Source organism: Eschrichtius robustus, chromosome 3 (assembly GCF_028021215.1).
Source record: "Eschrichtius robustus isolate mEscRob2 chromosome 3, mEscRob2.pri, whole genome shotgun sequence".
Lineage (NCBI taxonomy): Eukaryota > Metazoa > Chordata > Mammalia > Artiodactyla > Eschrichtiidae > Eschrichtius > Eschrichtius robustus.
In genome coordinates this window covers 23,134,536-23,162,014 of record NC_090826.1, presented here as the reverse complement: position 1 = coordinate 23,162,014, position 27,479 = coordinate 23,134,536, and the positions used below count along the sequence as shown (strand labels likewise).

At 42.0% G+C, this 27,479-nt stretch overlaps 1 protein-coding gene across 2 annotated transcripts; it reads left to right on the top strand.

The window, feature by feature from the left end:
* The first annotated feature begins 1,239 nt into the window (after nucleotides 1-1,239).
* SRSF4 (serine and arginine rich splicing factor 4) lies at nucleotides 1,240-26,988 on the top strand. Of its 2 annotated transcripts, XM_068539325.1 has the most exons (6): nucleotides 1,240-1,467; nucleotides 17,133-17,275; nucleotides 18,167-18,279; nucleotides 21,169-21,383; nucleotides 25,175-25,264; nucleotides 25,525-26,988. In XM_068539325.1, the coding sequence occupies exons 1-6, from the start codon at nucleotides 1,361-1,363 to the stop codon at nucleotides 26,345-26,347; spliced, it is 1,491 nt and encodes a 496-aa protein (XP_068395426.1). In that variant the 5' UTR covers nucleotides 1,240-1,360; the 3' UTR covers nucleotides 26,348-26,988. The 2 variants fall into 2 exon arrangements, with proteins under 2 accessions (XP_068395426.1, XP_068395424.1); XM_068539323.1 differs by lacking the exons at nucleotides 1,240-1,467; nucleotides 17,133-17,275 and adding an exon at nucleotides 17,496-17,746.
* Nucleotides 26,989-27,479: the final 491 nt, after the last annotated feature.

Sequence of the window (27,479 nt, the reverse complement as noted above, 5' to 3'; positions counted from 1 at the left end):
ATGTACATATACAAAGTTACTCACTGAAGCTGTTAAAACAAAAGGTTTCAATCTATCTCAACGTCCTTTCCTAGGGCACTGATTAAATAAATTACTGTGTATAAAGTGGCATATTATGAGCCATAAAATAGTCCTGAGGAAGCTCCTTTTGTACTCTAATGGAATGATTTTCAAATTATACTGAGTGCAGAACTGTATGTATAGTACACCACCATTTGCTTTACATGTGTAAAACCTCTGTAAGGACATTTAAGAAACATTATATTGTCTGCCTCTAGGCCGCCAGAGGACAGAGATGGGAAGACGTTTCACTGTATATCATTTAAACCAGTTAATGAATTACCCGTTCAACATATAATTTTTAAAGTAAAAACAGCAAAGAAACAAAACTCCTTTGTGGTTCCAGGTAAACTGGGTTAGTGAGAAGGGAACCAATATTTATTGAGCTCCTACCACGTTCCAGTTACTGTTCCAAACCCTTCCACATATACTTTTAGTTACCCTGGTAGTCCATTGAGATGGGATAAATTATTCTAATTTTACAAGTTAGAAAAGAGATTTAAAAGAAAATAGGTTAAGTTGGTCCAGTTAATTTAGCCAGTGTCAAGCCTAATCTAGCTCCAAAGTTCCAGCCTTCTCCACTCTCCACACTGCTTCCACTGAAGCAAGTCATCCTATTTTTAAAGTAATATTGGCATTACCTTATTGGGCACTTACGATGTGCTGGGGACAGTACGCCTATAATTCTCAAAACAACGCTGGAAGGCTGGAATTGCTATCCCCCTTTTACAGAGAAGACAAACGAGGCTCAAAAGGGAGGCGCGTAACGACCCCAAGGTCAGACACTTAGACGGTTAGAAGCCAGGTTTAATTCCAAATCTACTCTAAAGTCGAAACCACTCCCGGATCAGAGGACAAAAGCAGAAACATTCGAAGAGCTATGGGGGAGGTGCGGACACTTCCGGGGAGAAAGGGGAAGCCAACGGGCTACGGAGGGCGGCGCAGGCGCTGGCGCCAAGCTCGCGAGAGAACGTGCCCGGGGCCTAAAGGCCCCCGCACCGCCCGCGCCGCCTGTCGATCACCTGGCCCCGCCCCGCGCCGGCGCGCCTCCGGGCACGCCCCGGCCGGGCGGGAAGCGAACGCGCGCTCCCTCCCGTTACCCTCCTCCTGCGGGAAGGGCGGGGGAGGCTGGAGGCGCGTGCTCGCGAGCTGCGTGCTCGCGTACGTCGCCGGGTTCGGCTGCGTCCGTCCCGCCGCCCGCCCGTTGCCGCCGCCGCCGTCGCCGCGCTTTCGCTTCGCCGGCCGCCGCCTAGGGGGGCTGGGGCCGGGCCAAGCCGCCGCCGCCGAAGCTGTTGCCGGGATGCCACGGGTGTACATCGGCCGCCTGAGCTACCAGGCCCGGGAGCGCGATGTGGAGCGCTTCTTTAAGGGCTACGGGAAGATCCTGGAGGTGGATCTGAAGAACGGGTGAGGAGGACGGAAGAGGGGCCTGCCGGGTGGGGACGGGGCCCCGGCGGTGGCGGGGAGGCCGCGGGGACGGGAGTGGGACGCCTACCCCGCGCGAGCTGCCGGCCTGCTCCGGCTCCGCCATAGTCGCGGCGCCTCGGGGGCGCGGGTAGGCCCCGGTTCCCACTGCGCCTGCGCGGGTTGGGGTGGTGGAGGGATAATGGGAGCGATGGTGAGGCTCTGAGTGGGACGGGGAGAAGGAAAACCCGAGTGGGATTGGGGCTCCGGGAGGGAGGGCACAGCTCCAGGGCTCCGGGGAGGCCTGGGTTTTTCCTTCCCAGGCGCTGGAGCCGGAGCCTGGCTCATCTTCAGTAGAGACCGACTTTTCCCGCTCTGAGGGCTGCTGGAAACAAACAGATTTCCTCCTCCCTTTTCACCTCTTCCCCAGTCTAATGGATCAGATGGTCACAACGCATCTCTCCCGGGGACGGGAGCTCTGAAGGGACGCCCTTTTTAGACTTGCCATGTGCTACACTTTTTTGGGCGGGAGACTCTAGTTTGAGTAGTCTAGGGACGGTTTCGAAAGTATCGGCTTGCGGTGCTGAAAGCCTTCACCGTTCCCTCTACAAGGGTAAATTAAAGTCTTAGCCTGCTATCTTTAAGACTGCGTACAGAGTTTCCATGCTGGGGTTTCCGTTCGCCAACTTGCCAAAAAATTGTTTTGTCGTTGTAGAATTTGTTAGAGAATAGTGGCCACCGTGACTAGTCAACTAGTTGATGTAGACGGAGACCTACAGTTAGGAAATTGCTAACTTACTACCCACCCGGGTATGGTCTGTTACTTGTATTCCTAATCTACTTTAGTAGAGCAGGGCCCGCAGGGGCTACAAGTTTCAGGGAAAGCATGAGGAGTCAGCCCTGGAAAAGATATTCAACAGGGAAAACTGTGAGAACCGGGAAATGTTAGGTAGGACTTCAAAGACATGGATATAAAAAAGTAAAAGGAGTGGGGAAACATTTTAGGGTACTAAACCTTGGCTGTTAGAAGAACTCTTGGCTTTTTTTTTTTTTTTTAAGATCTACTTTGCAACAGGTCTGATATGGCTAGAGTTTACTCCCCAATGTAATACTAGCAACTAACACTTGAGAAGTTATGAAAGATACCTAAGTTGAACATTTGAGAAAAATTGGAAGCTACAATGTACTCAAACTGTTGGCTGGGTTTAAAAATTTAACAAGTCATTTCAAATTGATTGTTAGGAAGGATCACCTTCTTACTAAGGAAACTGTCCTCCATCAAGTGTTTATTATGAATGCTGATTTCTTTTAGAGTAGAAGGTTTAGGAAGTTACTCATTTTGTACAATAGAGCTCTCAGTTCTTAAACGTACTAGATAAAGTGGGCGGGGGGTTGTTCTTGTGATACATATCATATGTCTGAACAATCAAGTTCAAACTCCCAGTTTTCTTCAGAGCCCAGTTAAGTTGACAGAGTAAATTTTGTGGGGAAAGACATGGGTTTTGAAAGCAAACAGGCCTGGGTCAAATCATAGCTTCACCACTTACTACCTATGGACAAGTTACTTCTCTGATTCTGAGTTTCCCCATCCACCAGGAAAAGGAAGATTAGAGATAATAGTTGTAAAGCATTTGGCTCATAGTTGTAAATGGTAGCTATAATCAAAGGGATTTGACCTTGATCATAAGGAGACATCTTAGCTTAAGTGTTTAGTAACACAAAGCGTATTTGGTGAGGTCTGTTCTCTAAGGTTACTCAAGTGATAGTGAGCAGGAAATGATGTTAATAGGAAAGCTAATTAATGGAACAAATATGTTGATAACTGACAAGATGCCTCTACTGTGCTAAATGAAGGGAGGAGGCAGAAAACCAGTTCTGCCCTTGAGTGAATTAAGTGCTTGTGGTTATAACATACACTTTGAGTTAAGCAATGCTTGCTCTCAATTTAAACTCAAGAAGTGAAACTTGGAATGGTTTGTCTGAAATAGGCTTTGAAGTGTGGATTGACTGGGGCTTGAAGTGTCTGGGAATAGTGTATGTCATAACTGGTGATGGCAGAATAAGGAAGAATTTTGAGATATAAACAGTCTAGCTTGGATTGAGTCTCATGAATGATCTAGAAGTTTAACAACATAAATCAGAAACAACAACTGTAAGATTTTACACTAAACATTCAAAATCATGGATGGGAGTTCAAATGCTCTGGAGGGAATAATTGAGCAACCTGAGAAATGGTGATCTAAGAGGAAGGATCAATCGATCCTTCCAGGACCCCAAATACGTGGGTCTCTTGGGGAACTATTCATTTTTACAGTTGTGCTGCTAAACCATGATATGCATGAAATCTGTGATTGAAAGTCAAGGGAGGGCTTCCCTGGTGGCACAGTGGTTGAGAATCTGCCTGCCAATGCAGGGGACACGGGTTCTGAGCCCTGGTCTGGGAAGATCCCACATGCCGCGGAGCAACTAGGCCCGTGAGCCACAGCTACTGAGCCTGCGCGTCTGGAGCCTGTGCTCCGCAACGAGAGGCCGCGATAGTGAGAGGCTCGCACACCGCGATGGAGAGTGGCCCCCGCTTGCCGCAACTAGAGAAAGCCCTCGCACAGAAACGAAGACCCAACACAGCCATAAATAAATAAATAAACAAACAAACAAACCCTCACGCCGACGGTTGGTCATTCTAGACCAATAAAATCATTTTTAAAAAAAAAGAAAGAAAGAAAAAGTCAAGGGAATGAAGAATGAGAAGTCATTTTAGGGATTTGAAGGCAGGTGTCACAGTCACCAAACAGGTGCACCTCCTGGTAGCATTCAGGAATCATTGCAGAGGAAAATGATTTCTGAACAAAGGACCAATGGTATATAGATGTATTTCAAGCAACTGACTGGATTAGATGGCAGTAGCACAGAGGAGTTTGAAAGGATGGCATAATTTAGCAACATGTGTAAGCTTATAGTCCTGGAAACATACGAAGGATAGTAGAGCCCCTTGAGAAGCCTTTTTAACATATCTGGATTGTGATTATTAGTAACTGAAACTCAAAAGATTTTGGATGGTTAGGGCTTTGAAGAATTGCTGAAGAGTTCAAATTTGTAGAAGTGAGATTTATCAGTAGACCGTAGCTATGTTGAGCTGAAGGGTTGTAGGTAAAGTTCTGAATTAATTAAGTAGGTGTAAAGCAGTGGTATAATAGAAAGTTGACCAAATGAGGCAGCAGATGAGCTCTCCAAAGGAGATTTAGTATCCAGGAGAACATTTTATGGACCCTCTTGGGATTAGGAGAAGGGAGGTGTATGCAGTAATGTATTGCCTGCTTTTATTGTACCAGGTAACCCTAATCTAGATTGCCTTAGTTTTAGAGAACTCCTGGAAAGATGGTTTAGTTTGGGGCCACGAACATGACGTAAATCTCCCACAACAACATAGGCCACTCCAGATCCCCTCTGGTCTCCTCCATTTGTATGTGCCACACTAACGCCAGCAAGAGCCACGGTGGGCCAGGGGTCAAGGAAGCAACAATATTAGCAGCTGTTTATAGCCTTCCAACTCTGTGGTAACTTCTGCTGTCTTTGATTATTTGTGAATTCTGTGAGCTTTCTTTTTTATTAGTAAATCACGTTTTTCATGTAAAATGTAGATTTTTTTTTTTTTTAAGTACAGTACTTTCTTTTGCCACAAAATATTGTGGTTTTGGTCTCAGATCTTTATATTTTAATTTTCCCATATTTTAGTTAATGAATGAAACATATCACATTCTAAGATTATTTTATTTGCCTAGTAGCTGGACAGGTAAACCCCCAAACCATTGAGGGTTTGGGGGGGGTTGGTTTTGGTTTTTTGTTTTAGTTGGTTAAATGTGTGAATTAACGCTCTCCAGGGAAACTTGGCTATAAATTTCAGAACCTTTGTTTCATATTACAGACAGTGAAATTGTGAACAGCCAGAATTTTCAGGGGTGTCCTGGTCTGTGTAGTTGGATTTTCATGATATCTAAGTATTATCAAGAAGTTTTTTGTTTTCATCCTCTGTTTAAAATTCCTTCAAGTAGAAGATACCCCTTAGTTAATTTTTTAAATATGTTACGGCTTTCAGCGAGTCAGGTTGTTGTTCTGTTTGTCCCTGAGCACTGTAGGGCACTGTTAGGCCTGAGATACTGGGATGAATCTCTGCCAACCCCAGAACCTACACAGGGATTTTCTCTTTTGACTGAATCCTTGATGAGAGCTTGTTTTTCTTCTTGTCTTTTAAAGAGGCAATAAGGAAAATATAATTGATGTTCCAGGTTATTGGTTTCTGGTTAATTGAACTGGTAGTTTAGTATTAAAAGCCCATTCTTGGGAATTCCCTGGCAGTCCAGTGGTTAGGACTCTGCTTTCACTGCTGAGGACCCAGGTTCAATTCCTGGTCGGGGAACTAAGATCCTGCAAGCTGCATGGTATGGCCAAAAAAAAAAAGAAAAAAGCCCACACTTAATCTGTATAACATTTCAAAATAGTATGTATTTATTTCTGATTATAAAAATTTTACATATTTATTGTACATTTTTTTAAATATAGAGGACAAAAATTAAAGATAACAGTATCTGCACTGTGAGACTTTGTCTTTTTTCCGCACACAGGTGCATGCACTTCTTAAGCCTCCCCGCCTCCCTTTTTCACATTGGATTCGTACTGTACGTTCTGTTTTGTAACCAGCTTCTACCTAACAGCCTGATCCTTTTGTCATTAAGTGTTCTCCCACAACCTAATTCTTAAGGGCTACATAGTATTCCCACATAGAAATACTATTTAATGTACAAAACCATGTTGCAAGACATTGCGGTTGTCTTTGGTTTTGCACGTATTTTACACGTATATAACGCTGTGGCAAATATCCTTTATGTAAATCTTAGGGCAGATTCCTGAAAATGGACTTTGGAGTCAGAGTGTATACAGTTGTCCCTCAGTATATTCACAGGATTGGTTCCAGGACCCACTGCAGATACCCAAATCTACGGATGTCCATGTCCCATAGTCGTCCCTCCACACCCACGGGTTCAACCAACCCAGGATATGGAGAACTGAGTGTACACATTTTTAACTTTTGCTACCTTTTGGTTTCCATGGTATTTATTTATATTTTCACCTGCCGTATTTAAGAGTTCCTATTTTTCTGAACTCTCAACTACTCTTGATCATAATTTTTTAATATTATGACTTTTTAATTAGAATGTCTAAAAATATATATTAGGAAGTTATCTTGCAGCCTTTAAGCCTTATCTTTTTAGCCTACCAAGCATAACAGGTTCAAGAACTTTTTTTAGAAAGTAACTTTTTGACTGATTAGAAAATAAATACAGGTGCATTGTAGATAATTTAGACAATACCAAAAGCAGAAAGTAGAAAAGAGGTATCATTAAGAATCCTTTTAACATAGACAAGGTCTTATGTGCAATTTTATGTCCCACTTTTTCTGCTTAATTTTTCTCATATATTTTTTCTGTTACATTAAAATCTTTCTCATAAACATATTTAGGGCTGCACAAAATCCATTGTATGGCTATATCATGATTTACCCAACCATTCCTCCTAGGCTGTCTCTCAATTCTTGCTGTCCTGTATAACCTTGTGATGGATATCACGTGCAAAAAACTTTGTTTGCATTTTAATCATTCCTTAGGACGGATTCTATGAAGTAAAATTCATGTGTCACAGTAGGAGTGAGCATTTTGAAAGCTCTTGATGCGTATAGCCAAATAACTGCCCTGCAGAGCTGTGCCAGTTACACTTGTAGCAGCAGTGCATGAGCACGCCCATCATGGCAGCCTCGTCAGCACTGAGCCCATGGTACTGTTCAGTCTTTGCTAATTTAACAGGTGAAATGGTTTCAGGTGTTTTAACCAAGAACTTTTTCCTAAACAAATAAGAAATCATGAGAAACAGGGCTATGGATTAAGTAGCATTCTGTCATTGTTTTATTCATAGTATCGAATGTAACTGTTACAAATGTGACCAAGTTGTTTTTGTACTGAAGTCTCTTGCTGAGGTCAACATACCTCCCCCCAAAATATATTAGGTAGGTTACTTTTTTTCTTAAGCCATGGGTAATTTTTAAATTTCTGTCATTTTGAAAAGTCATTGCCAAGAAACCATACCATGCTGCGGTTTGACCAAACGTTACCACCTTAAACTGCCCTGACTTGAGACTTCCACTCCTTGTTGCTGGTTTCCCAGTCAGTTTGTGATAAGAATAAACATCGTCTGTAATTACTTGGCCAAGTCATTTTAAATCCCTATTCCTCAGTTTTATAGCTTGCTCCTCCCTTCCTTGTTGATGTATCATGAATAAAAGGGCCACATGAAATATTTTTCCCTTCTTAAAAGGTAGGCACAGGATGTAGACTAGATAAAATATGGTTTGGGTTCCCGATATTTTTGGATACTTCCAAGTAACCTAAACAGCAAATTGTATTTTGAGATCCTCGGAAGAAAGGTGCTCCAAGCATCTGAGAGAATACTATTGGGGGTGGTATTTATAAGTTTGTAAGCTAACACTGAAATTTTAAAATAAGTGTTGTCTCTAGTTTGTACTGAGGGGGAAACTGAGGCACGGGGGATTAAATGACAGGGCCAAGGTTACAAAATGAGTTATTGACAACTCTGGAAACTGAAGATCTTTCTTATTCACATACCAGATAGAGCATGGGTGGTGTCAGCCAAAGTTGCCCTCCGTGTTGTTTGCTTCCAGACGATTCATTCCTATCCTTTGGGGCTTGCCTCCAAGGGTGAGAAGGTAGTTCAGGTTCCACAGCCTGAAGTCCTTAGTCTCTCTGCAGAGGCTTCCAACAAGCTGCCAAGTTACTGCCAAAAGTGAGACAAGTGCTATTTTTTTATGACGTTGGCCCCGGACAGAGACTGCTACTGATTCTCCTCAGGCTACTCTTTGCAGAGCTGAAGGGTGGTATCAGCTTTGTGATGGCTGACCAGGGTCGGACCTGTGCAAGCAAATGCAGTGAACAGTCTCTGTCCTGTTGTCATAGCTAGGGCTGTCTGGTCTTGGAGTATCCTGAAGGTGAGGGATGGATTGTGCCCTGGATTTGCACGCCTGTATTTTGAGGAAATGCCCTGCATGACCTTTCCTATGTGTTGAGATGAAAGTCTAGAGGTCCTGGAACTGCACATGATGCCTAAAGGGCCCTCCGCCAGGGCCCCCAACCATGTCTTGTGCCTGGATGCCAGGTGGGGGCCTCCATGAACACAGACCTCCAAGGCCTAGAGAGGGGGAAACTGGAGGAGGGAGGTTTGAATTCAGCCGTCAGGAGTGAAAGAGGTGAGCAGGAGGCTTGGGCAAGGGGGTCAGGAACCACAGACCAGATGAACTGACTTTGAGAAAAGTTATTTCATGTGGATGAAATGAAGCTATTGATCCATTAATGTTTAAGGAATTTGAAACATCCATTAAAATATTAAGTGAATTAAATGACTGATTTTCAAGGGAAGGGCATCCCCAAGAAATAGCATGGGGAGTGGCATCTTTAACCAAAAAGAAAAAGAAACAGGGACCGTGGGGTGGTTATGAGGGACATGGAAACAGCCAGGATGGTCCCAAGAGGCATAATTTCTAAGAGGTTTTAACACCTGTCACCCTGCCTATAGTGTGGTTTTAGAGGTAAGTACAAACTGGTTTTGTTTGTAGCTTTGGTGTGGAATCAGGTAGTGTTGTCTGCTGAGTGTACACCTTTATTTCATTAACTACAAGTAACAGTGATTCTTACGTTCTAGGAGTTTTATTCTAAATTAGCAATATGACTTTCATCTCTTGAGTTTTTTTAAATTGTTTTTAATTTGTGATTGAGTCTTCATGAGCTTTAGTGTGTCATCAGGGAATAGTTGATCTCTTTTCTTGTGAGACCTTTTAATTTCATTTACCCTTAGTGTGGATAAGTGTCAGAAAATTGAAATGTACACAGGTATGACTATGTTTGCTCCCCTTTAAGGAAAGCAGCCCTGTTGACTTTAAAAGGTCACAGTGAAACACTTCATTATGACAGCGGGGTTATGGTTGTGATAGTTTGATCCACAAACTATTTGCAAGTATGTTGCTTCCTGTGGGTAGTCCCATTTTATAGGGTAGAAATATGGAAGCAGCCTAGTAAAAGTGAATTTGCTTAGTTCATTTTTGAAAGACTTTTGGATAGTTGAAACAAAATGGCAAATAGGCCCATAGACCAGTTACAAAGTAAGACTAGATTTGAAATTGGTTACAGATTCCTCTCTTGCTCCTGCTTTCTGAAGGAATTTTGTATTATCACTTAGTTTTTAGAATAATGATTGTTTCTGTTCTCTTTTCCTCACTCCAGTATGTGAGTATTCCTTCAGAGATGGGCTGGTATTTTCTTAATGATTTGTTATCTTTCTCTATTTTCCTAGACTGGTGTTAAAATTTTGATAACTGACGTATAGGCTTGGTTCCACTATTAGCTTAGAGGATGTTCACAACTTATTAGCACACATCAGATGCAGAAATGGTATTTCTTGCCATTTAATATTTCTCATAAGATGCTAATATTCATGTGGGCATTTGTCTTCCACAGCATATAATTTGATGTAACTGATTTTCTGTGCTAGAGCTTGTGTTTCTCAAACTGTTTGCTCTATGGACCACTTCTTTCCACTGGTGTGGAGATAGTAGAACGTGGTGATGAAGTGTTGATTTTAGGTTAGGACCTAGGGTTGAAGAATCCCAGGTGTTGGGTAGCCTTTATTTAACTGCTGTAAGCGTTCATTTCTTCATCTGTGAGATTATCAGTAAATCTCAGAGTTGTGAACATTATTGTAAAGGATTTTGAAAAGGGAAAGAGTCCTGGTGGGCTAGAGTAGTCATGTTAATAGTGGTTTGGAGTTGAATCAGATCATAGATGGCTGTCATCTGCAAAGTACTTTTCTGGTTGCTGCCATAATCTTTGTATAATTGGAAGTCTGTAAACTTTATAGCATTCTTTGATTTCTCATCCATTTTTTTCCCACACCATTCATGCTTATATTTTTTGGTCCCGGTCACCATTCCTTACAAAACTAATTAAATGCATTCTTAAATACATAATACTGTCAATATCCATTCACATCTACCACCTCTAAGCCCAACCTTCCATCATCTCTATGCTGGTCTAATTTTTGCTGAGCCTTAAAACCAAAGACAGATTCCAGGGGTTAATATGGGGCCACCAGAATGGGGATTGCACAGAATAATCTTATTTTTCCTCTATTCTTCTAGTCTGTTATGTTCTGAACCCACACATGTTTTCGGAAGGACCAGATGGCTGACACTGGCTAATGGGAACCAAAAGACGAGTGAAAGTAACCTGGTTGTCACATACTCCAAGCTTAGGGGTGCTTCACCTGCCCCAAGATCAATTTCTTTTTTCCTCTGGAGAATTGACCCAGCTGTATCCAAAAAACGTTAATACAGCCTGGCTTATCTAAGGTTAGATTATCAAGTCAAGCAGCAGCATTTGTTGAATTTGAAAGGATTGTGCTCAGGACTGTGGGAGAAAAGAAACAGCTGCCTTTACAAAGGCGCTGTGACCTTGTGGTTAAGAGCTTGGGTTTTGGAGTCAGATGGACCTGGGTTCTAATCCAGCTATACCGCTTAGGAGCTCCTTGACTACAAGCCAGTTGCTTAGCCTCTCCCAGTCTCATTTTTCTCATTGTAAAATGGGAGTAATAGTAGTAGTAGTAGTGCATTCTTCGCATATGATATGAGGAATGAATGAAATATTATAGATGAATTATTTACTGTGTGCCAGGCACTGTTCTAAATATTAGCCTTTGTTAATATTAAAGAGCTCATAATCAAATGAGAGGATAAGCACAAAGGAAAAAGAACAAGGCTTGAAAGGTCACCAAAACATTATCATGTAAAACATAAAATTGAATAGAAGTGCTAATGCTAAAGACAGTGCTAAAATGCTTAGAGTCCAGCAAGTTTCTGAGACTTCATGAAAGAGAATTCTCAAGTCCATGGAAGATGGTTGCTGTGATTCACCTTGCGTAATCAAGGCATTCCAGGTTTAGAGAATGGCATCAACAAAGATCTTTAGGAGTCAATATAGACCTCTGAGCAAAAGAATGATAAAGCAGCTGACTTTCCTCACTACATTTAAAGAGACAAGTTGACTAAGTAAAAATAGCCATATTCTTGAACGAAGGAAGGTGATCAAACAGGAAGAGACCGCCCTGGGGGCCCAGCAGAATGAGCACACTGTAGAACTAGGCAATGCACTAAGTGGGCAACCAGAGAAGAACAGCCAAAGGCAATGATAGTGTTGTTAGGAGTGAATCAGGTGGTCAGGGGACCGAGAAGAGAGGAATCATGAGGTAGGTTTTCTTCTTTGAAGGTGGGGAAAGATCAAGTGCAGACTGAGCTGTGGCCAACGTTTGCAGACCAGGAATCCACACTAGCTCTAAGCAGAGAGCTCTTGGTGTGCGGGAACTGCCAGTTTGCCGACGTGAAAAGAGCCCCAGACTGGGTACTGGTGAGCCCTGAAGTCGCACCCCAGCTCTGCCACTCAGTGAGCACGGGTAAGTCATCCACCTTCCACGGGTGGCCGTGATGGCCCTCTCTCCTCTGAGGCTAAAGAGAGGGAGGCCGGAATGCCCAGAGCAGCCTCCTTCCTGTCTCAGGATAAAAAGGATCTCAGGAACCCACTTTGTGTGGTAGGAGCTCCTAGTGGTGGGTTATAAACAACCCTCAGTTACTGGGATAGTCAAATTGCAACCATAATCAGTGACTCAGAGCAGTGAATGTGACATTGGTTAATTCTACTTTGAGGGCCTGACCACTGCTTCCCTGGAATTTTGCAGACCTTTGGAATTGGGGGCACTTACATGGTTGTCACTCACAAGCTTTCTCTGAGTTGGCCTCACCTGAGCACTAGAGAGTTGGTTGCAGAAGTGTCTTTCTGCAGTTTTCCAAGCACTTTATGCAGAGAGCAAGAATTTTCGTTTTTTATTACTATCCTGTTAGTGTGCCCTAACTTTTTTCACCTCATAACACAAGCTGGCTGAAGCATAGGATCAACACTGAGTGCTTTGAAAGAAAGCTGTTTGATTCCTGTTCACTGAATGCCGTTTCTTTCAGGGTAGATTTAAGGGCTCTGCCCTTAAAGTACATTGCTGTTGACCCTAGTTTCAGGGTTCAAGCCACCCCATGGGTTAACTTCAACAGATGAAAATTTTTCCTTGGCTACAGCAACATCCCTAATCCTGACCAGCCATGGAGAGGTTCGGTTCTTGCAAGGAAAATGAGTGAATGTGGGAATGGCTCACCACATTGGGAAAACAAAACTCACATCCTGCTGATGGTTGGCTGAGGACTGTCATGTCCACATACAAAGAAAAGCATGTGGCACAGTTTTAGGACAAAGGTGAGCAGAGATCCACCGTGGAAAGGGGCAAATTTTTCTTATAGAGAGAACATCCAAGGCGTGCCCCGGCGGTAAGCAGTACTGGCGGGTGACAGCAGGCACACGCATGGAGGCTTGCTTTCCCTCGCTCCTCGCCCCCACCCCCCGTCAGTCAGCTGGTGGTGCGCACCCCCTTAGTCACGCCCTGTCCGGTGAAGATGTTTGGAAGACGGAGATGGCCCTAAGCCATTTCGGGAGGGGTGAGATAGACTCCCCAGCCTCTTCAGTAGGACATACAGCGTGGTATTTGGGACCATTGGTGTAGGTCATTAGATCAGGGGAAGACTATTCAGCAACAACACAACCTCAGGTGGTAATTTTTCTTGGGTGAAAAAGTGTGATTAACATTTTGAAAATTGAAGTCTTGGAGTACTTTAGTTTTAAAAACATGTCATTCCAGTTCTAGCATTTCAGAGTTCTGACTGATAGTCTGAGCAGTACATCAGCTGTTGAGTGAGGAAGACCAGCACATTGGCAGTGGTATAAGAATGGACTAAAGTTTAGAGCAGCCCACGTAATTCAACGTGGCTTTTGTTTGTGGTATCCAGAATACCTGTCTATAGTTGGTAAGAATCATGGTGCCCACTTTTCTTAGAAAATGGCGGGAATTCCTCAGCCATCATTTTTTGACTAAATTTGTTGGGATTAAATGTGATCTAGAGGAAAAGAGTGGGAAAAGGCAATAGCAGAGAAACATTGAAGAAAGGAGTTTTTCTTTTAATTGAAAAAATTTACATTTAATAGTTAGGCCATGCTTTTTGTTCTTTCACATAGGTGTAGAGAGAAAGGTCGAAAGATACAACATCTGGGAGTCAAGCCAGAGGAGGCATATTGGTGGGGGTTTGATTTGGTTTGGTTTTTATCAGTCCCTACCTTAGAGGGATTTATTAATTTGTAGTAGATTCATTCTCCTGAATTCCTTCATCTTCTTCATTCTCATACTAGAATTACTGAAAGATGGTTGTTTTTAATAGAGAAGAGGAGGGGTGTCTGCAGCTAGAATTGAGAAATTTATCTGCTGGGTTATGTTTGTAAGGCTTATCTACCGGTCACACCAGAGATATGTCTACATAAATACACACATGCCGACACATAGTGTGTGCACACATGAATGCGTGTATTTTATATCCCTCCTTTGACAAATGATTCAAAAGGAGAGTACTTTTTGGGAGAGGAGATTACTTTCACGTTTTTTGCTACAACGCACAAAGGGATGTTAAGATCGATTTAGAAAGATTCTCCCGTGTTACCAGGAAGAGCTTTGCTTTCTTAAAGGCACTAGAATTTAATTCAGAGACAGTTAAACTATTTAAATAAAACTAAAATTTTATCCCATTGTTAAGCCAGAGGAGGAATAATTTTCATTTTAACTGTCATACTTTTGATGTTAGGAGAAACCTCAGAGATATGTAGTATAGCTCCCTCATTTCACAGATAAACTAGGATCCAGAGAAATAAAGTGATTTAAATGTGCTTTTCAGAGTTGGTTTATTGCAGAACCAGGACTAGAACCCAGGCCAGTTCCCGCTGCTCCAGTCTTAGGTAGAGTTCTGGAGTCATGCCACAGGCTTTGAATGTCAGCTTTGCTGTTTTATTATGCACATTGTTTAATGCGATGTGCCTCAGTTTCCTCATCTGTAAAACAGATAACAGTACCTGGCTCTTGGGTATTGTGATTATTAAATAAGATAACATTGTTTAGTACATAGAGATTACTTAATAAATATTAAGTACCATTTTATTGTTGCTATCTAGTCTTCCTGCCTTATTTGGGGAACCCATTCACTCCACTTACTTACCAATTACTCCAATTACTTACCGAGTGAAGTAATTCTTTCAGTAAAACTGATCTAAATAAACAGTGATGTGGTAGAAGCAACCACACACTGATCTGATCTTTACTTTGCTCTCAGAGCAGGAATCCTATCAGGTATGGTTTATGGTGCAGGAGTATGGTTTAGTCTTCCAGGCCCACCCAGCATGTCAGTGACAGAAGTGACAGTCAGGTTCCTGATTTAATCCTTGGACTGGACTTTGACATTAAAATGTTCCAAATAGATTTTGTGGCTTTTCACAGAGTAGTAGCCAAGATTTTTCTGTGAAATAAATTTGATCTTAAGTCAGCTGTTTTAATAAGTTACTAGGATATCCCCAAAATGTGGCTAAGTAACTTGCTTGTTGAAGAAAATGGGGTGTTCTGTGACTTCTTTATTTAATCCTTGGGAGTCAGCGTTGTCCTTATGACATCACATCAGATGAGTTAGGGGCATTGAATGGTTCCGAGCCAGTGTGAACTCTTAGAAGGGCGTGGAGGCCATTTTATCATGCCCGTGTTGGATGTTTTCTCTCATCCCTCTATACTTGGCATCTGGGCAAGTGGGCAAAGCAGAACTGTGACCAATCTTGACAACTAAATTAAGGAAGGTACTCTTGGGGGCAGGAGGTATTTTATGATCTATTTAGGAATAAACCAAAGCAAAAAGTAGTTAGATTTGATTTTTTTATTAGCTCTTTTTTATTTATTTTGTCTCTAAAAATGATACTATAGCTTTCCTGATGACTCACTCTATTTAGGAAAGAAAAAAGTAGCTGCAATATATTTTATCTATTAAAGATTTTTAATGATCATAAAGCACTTTTTAACATAGCAAGTTATTGATTTGGAGAGGCTTTACTTTGTCAAATATGACAATCATGGTCAAAATCATTCTTATTACGCTGCTCGGCAATTCCAGCTTATGGAAATGTGAAACCATGTTTTAAAGATTTCATAACCCATAAGTTGAGCCAGGTGTCTTCTGAACTGTGTTATTACAGAACATTTCCCATTAAACACTGGGTGTTTCTGTGTTACTTTTCTTTAATGGAGTTGAGATTCAGTGCCTCTTGAAGTTTGAATGCCACTCATAGACATTTCAGCATAAAGAACCCTCCAAAGTTTTTAGCTGTACATTGTCACCTTGAGAGACTCTTGTTTGATAGAAACTCTTTAATCTTTAGTAAAGGAAGAATTCCTCAACTCTGAGTTCTCTCACTTAGCATATTGCTGAGTACAGCATTACATGCTGAAGAAACTGGAATAATTTTGGTCAGGCTGGATGAACTTCTGGCAAGTCTTGTAACCTGTCTTTAGTTTCAGTAGGTGTAAACCCGGAGGGAAACTGTAGTCAGTATCTGCCTATATACATAGCTCTGTTAAAGTTTAAAGATGTTGCTTGTAACTTGTATGATTAAGATGGTTTTGGTTTTTAGCTATAGGCAGTGCTCACAAAGCTAGACTCTTCACAGCCACATCAGAGCAAACTAAAAGTTTCTTGATAACAGTTGATAGGGCATTTGTTTAACCTTGCTTATAAATATCTTACAAATTTTGCCTTTCAGTTTTATAAGTTGTACTCTTCAGCAGGCATTAATAGGATTGGGGTAGGGGGTTGTTTTCTTTTGGATATATGTTAAACCACCAAACCTGTTTGCTGGGAAATTCCTAGCACTACTGTGTAAAAGAAGTTTGCACAGTTGTATATAGATTTTAGAGAATTCCAGCCTACCAATACCTCATGGAAATGAATTTGGAATATCATGAGGAAGAGAATAGCTCCAGATTTTTTTCACTGGTAGTTTCTAGAATAGTTAATTCACTTGTGACTTATTTGTTTAGGTAGAGAAATGGGAACTTTAAAAAATTTTTTTCTTTCACTGAGGAGAGTCAAGGTACTGTGATTTTTTTTTTTTTTTAAAACCTGGTTTGTTATTCCATACATGATTTAACAGTTAAGACACAGTGCCTAAATGTAGGTCTAATTGTTCTCTAAGATACCACTTTGGGGCTAAAGCTAAAAAAAGAAAATGAGTTTTTATGTGACTTGAAAGAGCAAATATTCAATCTTGTAGAATTATGTATTTTAATACCTTATACCAAGCATCCCTGTGGAGGTCTTTGCAGTTGCCACCAGCTACTTGGGGAACAGAAGAAGTGGTCTCTGTATATTTAGCCAGCCTCCTATTAGAAAGACAGGAGTCAACCTTCAGAAGTCTCCCTGCCCTCTTGCAGTACCCGTGGGCACAAAGCTGAGTGGTTTCTGCTAAAGGGAAGAGAAAGCTGATCCGTAGTTTGCAAAACCCACCTAACCTTTGCTAAGCATGAACCTCATTGCTTTCTCTTTAATGTTAGTGAAGCTGGGTGTCAGAATGGTGCCAACCAGGATTTTGTTTGCTTTCTTCTAGATATGGGTTTGTGGAGTTTGATGATCTGCGAGATGCAGATGATGCTGTTTATGAACTGAATGGCAAAGACCTTTGTGGTGAGCGAGTAATTGTTGAGCATGCCCGCGGCCCGCGACGAGATGGCAGTTACGGTTCTGGACGCAGTAAGCATTTAAAGGGCATTTGTATCAGTGACATGCCTGTTATTAAATGTTAATTTTTAAAGTAATTAATTAATTAATGTTACATTGAAATGTATTGATATTTAAGCCATTTGTTTTATAAATTTATGTATCTTTTTAAATGTAAAATTGCAAATAAACATCTTTAATAATGTTTAATTGTAATTAAATTAATGACATAAATTTCTTGTTTTAATACTTTATAAATATGTTTAATGATGTGTGTTTGTGTTGTTGTTTTTTTTCTCTGTAATGCAATTGTTTAACATAGATTTAACAAAGACCTCAATGTTTTAATTAAAAGAATCCTTTGAGGCTAAGATGACTGCCTGTTCCATTTGCTGACCTTGGGTTACCTTTCCATGCGTGGCTCTTTGAACCATTGTGGCCCTTGGCTGACCAAAAACAGGAAGCCATGTGACGACCGCAACCTTTCCCCATTAGACCTGGGTGGTGAGGATCCCAAGGGTTAGACACAGATGAGATTAAACTGAAATAGGTGCCTGAAAATCTTTTTTTCGTATAAAATGTTCACAAAAACTTTAATCACTGTGAGTAACGCCAGTAACTGATTTAGTAATTTGGTTAGTTATTTCTAAATTGTTAAATTGTTGATAGTTTTTAATTTATGCATGTTAATTTTAAATATAAATATTAATGAATATACATACTTACAACTTTGTAAATTAAATTAAATTTTCATGTTAGCTGATTGCTTTTTTTAAAATCTAGATTAGAATTAAGGGTGGGGATAGAGTTAAAATATATACTATTTGGGGTGGGGGTAGATGGTATATTTAAGGGGAATATGTGCTGTATCATTTTTTCTTTTTCCTCCACTGAAGTAATCTCATCTATTTGAACCTTCCAAAGGTGGATATGGTTATAGAAGAAGTGGCCGAGATAAATATGGCCCTCCTACCCGCACAGAATACAGACTTATTGTGGAGAATTTGTCAAGTCGGTGCAGCTGGCAAGACCTAAAGGTTTGGGCCCTGTTAACCTTCTGGGTTACAGCTGGGCAGGAGTTAAGGTTGAGTTAAGAGGTTATTTTATGCAGGCCCAGGCACACAGAGAAAGCTTTCCCAAAGCATTTGGAGATTTTCCAATTAAAGTTTCCATAGGAACACAAAAGACACTGGAATCTCACTGCTACTGTATGTTATGGGGCCAGCATGCTAAGGACAACCTATGTTATGTGAAATTTTCCTCTGTAGAGAATGTTACAGAGAGATAACAATGTAGTTTCTCCCTAATAAAAGAAAAAATTGCAGCCAGCAGTTTCCTGCAGTATTAGTCGTAATAGGCAAGTTTGTGTCAGCTTCCAGTGTAGAGCCTCATTGGTGAAAATGACTATCTGACCCATGTTCTTTTCTAAGATTTATTTGTTTTTCATTGAATATTTGTCCTGAAAGAGTTTTAATGTCAAAAAGTACAGTCCAGTGGTGTACTGGCCATGCAGTGTACTGATCACAGCTCGTTTTTTGAAAATGGTGTTGGTTTTTAATCTCAAAAGGGAAAAAACCTTATTGAGCGTGCCTTAACCTGGATGGTCTTAGGAGGGCAAATGTAAAGGTTGCTCAGAGTTTCCTATCTCACTTCTCATTTTTAGTCCATCATTAAACAAGTCATCTCTAGCAAAATGAGTGAGTATGTTTAGGTTCAGCAAAAAGTAGTAACTTATCAAAGCACTTTTACATCTTTTTTTTTCTTTTTTTAATGTGCTCTCAACAGTCTTTAGCAAACAAAGATAAGATCCAGAAAACGTTAATTCGCACAGTTGGTCTTAGCAGAAGAGCTGAGACTAAAACATATGCTGGTATTTTTTCTAGTACACTGTGTTGGTTGTCAGTATTACAGCAGGCCCTTACTGAGTGTCTGCCAACAAGACTGTCCTCTCTGAAGGAATGACTCCAGTATTCTGAGAGTTAAGGATTGAACATTATGGCTAGAAACTAGAAAGGCTTTCAAACTTGCGGTTAAAATGGAGCCTAGCCAACGCCCTCAGTTGGTTTTATACTTCTGTGTCTTTGGCAGTTTCCCTCTCAGGAAAGGAGAGTAGTCGAGCCAATTTCCTAGGAAGTCAAGGGAGCCTTCAGAGCAGGACTTTGGAGCCCACCTGCCTGGATGGAATCCCAGCTCTGCCACTTATCAGTTATTTTACTTCAGCAACTTACTTTCCTCTTGCACTTCATATTCCTCAACTATAAAATGGGAGAAATACTCATTTCTACTCAGAGTTATTGTGAGAAATGAATGCATTTTTATATAAAAAGCCTAGAATGGTTCCAGGCACAAATGCTAGCTATTAATCACGGAAATGCAAAAATAAAACTAATGTAAGGTGGTATATTGTTAGTTTTTTAAAATGTGTAAATTCATAATAGCCAGTGGTGGCGTTGAGTTGAAATTTATAGAGTAGTGGCATTGAGAATTGGTCGTTTTACCCACGGTGTGGGTGGTGCTAAGAATTTAGGTCCTTAAGTCTGGCTGCTTACGTTCAGACCCCAACTCCTTCACTTACTAGCTGAACGACCTTGAGCAGTTTGCTTAATATCTCTTGTATTTCACTTTCCTGTAAAATAGGGATAATGATTGTATCTACCTCATGTGGCTCTAAATAGGACTAAATTAATTAAATCCTACCTATCATCCAATGAACATTCAATATGTTAGCAGCTACTATTATTAATTTGGAAGTATGGCAATATCTCAACTTGCCCAGGATAGTCCCAGGTGTGGCATAACTTAATAGCATCTTCCTTTACTCTTAGATGTATCCCAGTTTGGATGATAAATTATATGGGCTCCCTGCCTTTTTCCCAGAGCCCCCACTCCTGCAAATAATTCAGCTGAAGTAAAGAAATTTTTGCATGAAGACGGTCATTGCTAGATTATGAATAATGGCCAAGGACTGTATATAAAACACAGAAATCACAGAAGTCCCAGCAATTGGGAAATCCTCAGAAAAAGTATTGGACACACTAATTATGAAGAATGTAATGTATGTTAAGACATGTAAACATTTTATGGTGCAGTGAGTAGAGGAATAGTATCAAATGGCATATAGTCAGTGTTTGTAACTTTGCAAAATAGGGAGAGGAAAGCAATAACAAAAATGAACTGCTATTGAATATTCATGTATTCATTCCACAAATATTTATTATTGAGTATATATTATATATAAACAAACATGGGGAAATTGGCTACAAGACCCCAGATTTCATTTTCTTTTTAAACACTAATCACATGTTCTCTTATTTATATATCACTTCAGTATTTATCTGTCATGTTAGTTGTATTCTCTCTTTGGGTTATATTAAGTCCTCAGAGAGAATGAGGAAAGAGGCTTATAATAGTGAAGGGACATGGGTGGTCATTCCACTTTGAAGCCAGAGCTGGACAATATTGTTCTATTGTCTTTTTGTCTTTCGTAATCCATTTTTGAATTTGTTTACCTTTTAACTTAGATATTTATCCACAGCTATACATGTTTTCAATAAGGATTTATGATGAAATGCAAAAGACCTGAGTTAAATGTAGTAACTTGAGCTTCTAAAGCTTCTGTAAACAAAGAACTTGCCACTATAAAATTTGGGAAATGATAGTTAACTAAAAAATTTTATATTCAAACAAAACTATTTAAAGAAACAGTTAAATTATTTATTTATTATCTCTACTACCCACCTAATGCCTAACACTTCAGAGAACCTCAGTAAATGGTCGGTGTGTAGCTGGAAATACTTAAGAGTCGACTTCATTCTGAGGAAAGCTAGCATTTCTTCCTAAAGGAAAGGGAAAACTTTCATTATGATTGTGTTAGATATTCTCACAAAATGTGTCTTAACCTATTGGGGGGTTTTGTTTTTCTTTAGGATTATATGCGTCAGGCGGGAGAAGTGACCTATGCAGATGCTCACAAGGGACGCAAAAATGAAGGGGTGATTGAATTTGTGTCTTACTCTGATATGAAAAGAGCTTTGGAAAAGTTAGATGGAACTGAAGTCAACGGCAGAAAAATCAGATTAGTTGAAGACAAGCCCGGTTCTAGACGACGCCGGTCCTACTCCAGGAGCCGGAGTCACTCAAGGTACTACTAATGTGTTGGCGCTTGCTGTAAATTTATTAATGAGCACATGGATAATCCATTTTCATTGTTCTGTTGAAGTCTCAGTACCATGGTTCTGTCTGGTCCAGTTACTCAGAACTTTGAACTGAACATTTATTTGCAAAACTCTTGAACTCTTTTGTCATGAGTACAAATAGAAGTAAAGTCCTTTCTCTGATGCAGGTATCAGTGACCTTCTCTCACATTTCTTCTTGGGTCCCCTAAATCATACCATTACTGGGGGTGAACATGACCACTCACCCCTTGTTACTCTCCCAGATACTCCAGCTACTCAGGAGTGGAGACTTTGTCTTATTTGGCAGCTGTTTTGCAGATGGGCCAGGCATTTGTGAACAAGACACACATGGTCCGTGCCCTCATGAAACTCAATCTAGCGGAGAAGACGGGCATTGAGCAAATAATTACCATTGTGATAAGTATGTCAAAGGGAAAGTACGCGGCCCAGCTCGTCCGGAGAGCTGGCAGAGGCTTCCCTAAGGACATGTCATAGAAGCTGAGACCTAAAGGATGAGTTGGACATGGTGGGCAGAGAGGGGGGATAGTGCCTTTTTAGCAGAGAGAGCAGCGTATTTTGAAGGCCCTGTTGTGGGGAAGGGGGAAGCAGAGGAGCATGGCTTGAGATGAGGTAGAGAAGAGCGAGATCCTACTGAGCCACAGGCCAGGTTAAGGGTTTAAGAGTAGCGGGAAGTCATTAGTCTAAGCTTTTCAGGGTTTGTTGTCTTGTTTTTTAACTCTTTATTGAAAACAATACATAAAGCATTAGAGAAAATATGAGCTTTGAGTCCCCTTATACTTATCACCCAACCAGCTTCAGTATCTTTCATTTTGCCAGTCTTGTTTCATCACCCCCTCCTACTTCATTGTTTGAAGGCAAATCTAGACATCCTGTCATTCTGCCTATAAAGTGGGTATCTCTAACCTTTTATTTATTTATTTTATAAATTTATTTATTTATTTATTTTATAAATTGATTGGTTGATTTTTGGCTGCATTGGGTCTTCGTTGCTGCACCTGGGCTTTCTTTAGTTGTGTCATACGGGGGTTACTCTTCATTGCGGTGCACAGGCTTCTCATTTCGGTGGCTTCTCCTGTTGCGGAGCACAGGCTCTAGGCGCATGGGCTTCAGTAGTTGAAGCATGCGGGCTCAGTAGTTGTGGCTTGTGGGCTCTAGAGCGCAGGCTCAGTAGTTGTGGTACACAGGCTTAGTTCCTCCGCGGCATGTGGGATCTTCCCGGACCAGGGCTCAAACCTGTGTTCCCTGCATTGGCAGGTGGATTCTTAATCACTGCGCCACCAGGGAAGCCCTAACCTTTTAAATAAAATCATGAGGCCATACCACAGCAACACATCTGTATTCACCTTTCCCCAGTTGCCTCAAATATGTATGTATTTTTGTAGTTGGTTTGTTCATATTAGAATCCCAACTAGGTGTACACATTGCAATCAGATGACATGTGTCTTAATTCTCCTTTTAATCATGGCTGCATCGTCCTTCAACCTCTTTTTATTTTCCATCCATTTAGTTGTGGAAGAAACGGTTTTCTGTTCTGAAGATTTTTCCGTAGTTGAGATTTTGCAGATTGTGCTCTTCTGGTGATGTTTAGCACATCCCTTTATCCTGTCCCTCATGTTTCCTATAAAGTCATACTTAGGTCTTGGGGGCATTTAGAGTAAGGCCAGTATTTTAGCAGGTGCTTTGTACTTCCTGTTGCAGCACTTGTGTGGTGTCTGGATGTCCCACTTTGAATGATGATAACATGCATCCGTGTGAGCCGTCCATTATACAGTTCTGCGCCAGCATTCCACCTAACAGTGGAATTATTAACATCTGCTGATAATCATTACCTCGAGCCATTCAGCTGTGGTTGTAACATGATGACTCTAGCTTTCTGTTCTTTGTGCATTTAAAGGCTGTAGTTCTATGAAGGATGATTTCCCTCTTCCACCCTTTTGCTACCACCCTAAAATAAATTTTTTATAAGAAATGGAAAGTAAAAGTTGATACCTTTATTTACCAATTTTCAGTATATTGAATGTGCCCAGCAACACCCAAAGGTGGTGGTGAGGTTGCTTGTTTAGTATTATTTTGAATGAATTCTTGGATCTTTGCATATTTAATGTTTGATCCATTGCAGTCAATTTGTTTTTGCTCAAATTGTTCTGTCTTTGGTCATTGGGAGCCCTTCAGGTTGGCTTCTGTGTCTTTTGGTTTTGTTTGATTTTTGTGTGACTGTGCTTTACTAAATATTTCCGCAAATTTTTTATTGCAGCATTTTCAAACATAAAATGTTGAAAGAATAGTTCATAAACACTCATATGCTCTCCTTATAGCTTCAACAGTTACTAAAATTCTGCCTTTCTCTCTGTATATTTATAGACACGCCCTATACATTTATTTTGCTGTAGCATTTGAAGGGAGGTTGTGGAGAGTGACACTTCACCCCCAAATACTTCAGCATGTATCTCCAAGAATGAGGATAAGCACACTTCTGTCTTCCAACCTAAGAACATTAACAGTGATCCCATAAAGTCATCTAGTGTCCAGGCCGTATTCAGATTTCCCCAGTTGTTCGTGGCTGTCCTTAGAGCTGTGTTTTCTCCTGGCCAGGATCCATCCAGTCATGTATTGCAAGGGGTTATCGGGTCTCTTCAGTCTGAAGCAGTCCCCCTACCTCATCCCCCCACCCCACCCCACGACAATTACTTTTCTTAGCTTTTTTTTTTTTAATACTGTCCCACATTCTGAATTTATGTTTCCTCTTTGTATTGTTGTACTTTATCCCCTGAGCTTCCATAAACTGGAAGTTAGGTCTAGAGAGGTGTAATTGAGATACAGATTAAAAATTTTGAGCAAGAGTTCTTTCATAGATGATAGTACCCAGGAATCTTTGAAAGTCTCTTTCCATCATGATGAGAGGTTCCGTCTTTGCCTTTCCTGCCCTGCACCTGGAATTGGTCATTTTCCCCAAGGAGCCCTGTTTGCTTTTGGTAGGAAACGACAGAGACCACAGTCTCGGCTTATTAGAGACTCTTTAATCTTGGAGGGTACAGTTGACCCTTGAACAAGCGGGGTTGGGGCGCCAGCCCTTCACATCCGCAGTGCCCACACCTGTGGATTCAGCCAACTGCAGATCATGAGGTACTGTAGTGCGTATCTATTGAAAAAACCCCGTGTGTAAGTGGACCCGGGCAGTTCAGACCCATGTTGTTCAAGAGTCAGCTGTATTTTTAAAACAGCTCTCTGGTCTCAGTTGAATAAATAAGTGAAGGGCAAAAGTGTATGCAGGAAGGCTGGTTAGGGGGCTGCTGCGGTACCAGGGACAGTGGTGGTGGCTTGCTGGGGGGCAGCCGAGGTGGATGAACTGGAGAAGATCGCGAGGAGAATCAACAGTGCAGAAGACGGTGAGGCAGAGAGGGGAGTCGAGGGTGGCTGTGGTTCCTCGTGTGAGGAACTGGTGAATAACAGCGGCATCGGTGGGAATAAGGAAGGAACCCAGCAAAAAGAGCACGTCTGGGGGGCAGTGGGTTCAGGAATGGAGGCACTACGAGTTTCAGGCAGGCCATTCCAGGCGGAGTGTTTGCGGGTGACTGGATCTCTGGGCCCAGAGCACAGGAGAGAGTTCTCTTTCAGCTTTGTGCCTGGACACAGCCAGGGCCATGCATATTTTTTGATAGAAAGGATGTCTGAATTGACTCTTTTCAGCCAGCATTTTGTCAGCAAGTATTAAAAAAGAAAAAACTTTCTCCCCTAGATCTCGCTCTCGAAGCAGACATTCTCGTAAGAGCAGAAGCCGAAGCGGCAGCAGCAAAAGCAGTCATTCTAAGAGTAGATCCCGATCCAGGTAGGTCTTCCTGGTATTCATGCAGGGCCCACATGCACCGTTTCCCACTTTGGTGTTAATGGTGTTCCCAGTCTTCTCTCACCCCAGGATTCCCAGCTGTGGACTGGAGTCTCGGGGGTTCAGAAAGCAGTCCTTGGCCAGCACAAGCCGGGCTTTGTATTGTGCGGCACAGCTCCACACATAGCTTTAGTCTGTTCTTCTCATGAGCAGCCTGAAAGTACGAAGTCACATGCGGCTTCGCCGTCCCCATGTCTCCCCAGGTCAGGGTCCCGTTCCCGGAGCAAGAGCCGCAGCCGCAGCCAGAGCCGCAGCCGCAGCAAGAAGGACAAGAGCCGGAGCCCCAGCAAGGACCAGAGCCGGAGCCGCAGCCACAGCGCCGACAAGCGCCGCAGCAAGAGCAAGGACCAGGCCGAGGAGAAGGTCCAGAACAGTGACAGCACCGGCAAGTCCAAGAGCCGCAGCCCCAGCAGGCAGAAAAGCAAGAGCAAAAGTAGAAGCCGCAGCCAGGAGAGGGGCACGCAGGAGAAGCGGGGCAGCGTGAGCCGAAGCAGAAGCAAGGAGAAGAGCCTGCGCAAGAGCCGCAGCCGGAGCCGCAGCAAAGGAGGCAGCCGCAGCCGGAGCCGCAGCAAGAGCAAGGACAAGAGGAAGGGGAGGAAGAGAAGCAGGGAGGAGAGCCGCAGCCGCAGCCGCAGCCGCAGCCGCAGCCGCAGCAAGAGCGAGAGGAGCAGAAAACGGGGCGGCAAGCGAGACAGCAAGTCGGGCAGCAGCAGCAAGAAGAAGAAGAAGGAAGACACCGACCGCTCCCAGTCCAGATCGCGATCCCGCTCAGGCTCGAAGGAGCGGGAACACGCCAAGTCCGAGCCCGGCCAGAGGGAAGGCCGAGGGGAGAGTGAGGATGCTGGCGCCAATCAGGAGACCCGGTCCAGGTCGAGGTCCAATTCCAAATCAAAACCAAACCTCCCGTCAGAATCACGCTCCAGATCAAAGTCCGCCTCAAAAACCCGATCCCGGTCCAAGTCTAGATCCAGGTCTGCATCCAGATCGCCCTCCCGGTCTAGATCTAGGTCCCACTCAAGGTCCTAACTGGCTACGACCACAGCTGGAACTACCCAAGAAGTCTTTTGTACATGTTTGGTAGCCGTAGCACAAGTGATTGAAGTAGAACATATGTCACTGCTGTACATTTTTAACTCCCCTAATGGTGTGTCTACAGTTGTTAAGTCTAAGCGCTTCCTCTCCATAAAGCCTCCTGGCGTCAGGCCTTCCTGCTCGACCGAAAGCAGTCTTCTCTTTGAAAACCCCCTTTACTCATGGCCCACAGTAGAATATCCAAAATGCCTTGGCTTTGAGGCCTGGCCTTTCCTACAGGGAGCTCAGTACCTGGATGGCTTTAAGGCTGGAATGATGATATAGGTAGGTATGGTGAGTTCAACCATTTTGCCCTTGAATTGATGCCCTTTGATGTATGCCATTTAGTGAAAGTGCTAAGTCTTAAGTTTCCTACCACTTTGGTTTCATATTTTTGGACTTAACAAAGTTGTGAATAGCACAGTCGAGGAAAATTGATACCTGCAGTAACCCATAGGAAATAAACTGTAGAGTTCCATATTCTGGTATTGTGATTATATTGTTTTATATTAAAAAAGAAAAGAAAAGAATTTTTTTTAATTTTATTTTTCCCCGTCTTGCAAAGTATAGTGACCCCTGTTTCCATTAAATTTGAATAAAGACTATTTTTGCTTGACAAAATTTCATGGTGCTTGAATTGACATTGCATTTCCTGATGCATCTTGATGTCTTTTTCTTAGCATAAAAAGTTCATGGTATAATGGCTGTTTTGTTCCTTGAGATCACCCATGGGTAGGGAGCCAACACTTTTCCTGAAGGAGTTTTCTCACCCAACAGAATAAAGTCAGGTTTCTTAGGGGTTTATAAATCCTTCCTATCAAGACTCCTATGGCCAAGCTGATAAGTGAATCAATTTGGCAACTCAGAGCATAACCAGATGAGCTCTTCATGAACAGAGTTCTTTCTTCTGTGCTGATTGTTGAATGTCTCGCCATGATGAATCTGAAGTGTAGAATACCTCATTGCCTTAGAATTTGGATTAATCGAAACCAGGAAGAAAAACCATTCAGGATTACCCTTGTCCCACTCACTCTCTGTTACTTGTCTGACCTATCTCTATAGGAGGTTCCAGAGATAGATAGAGTGG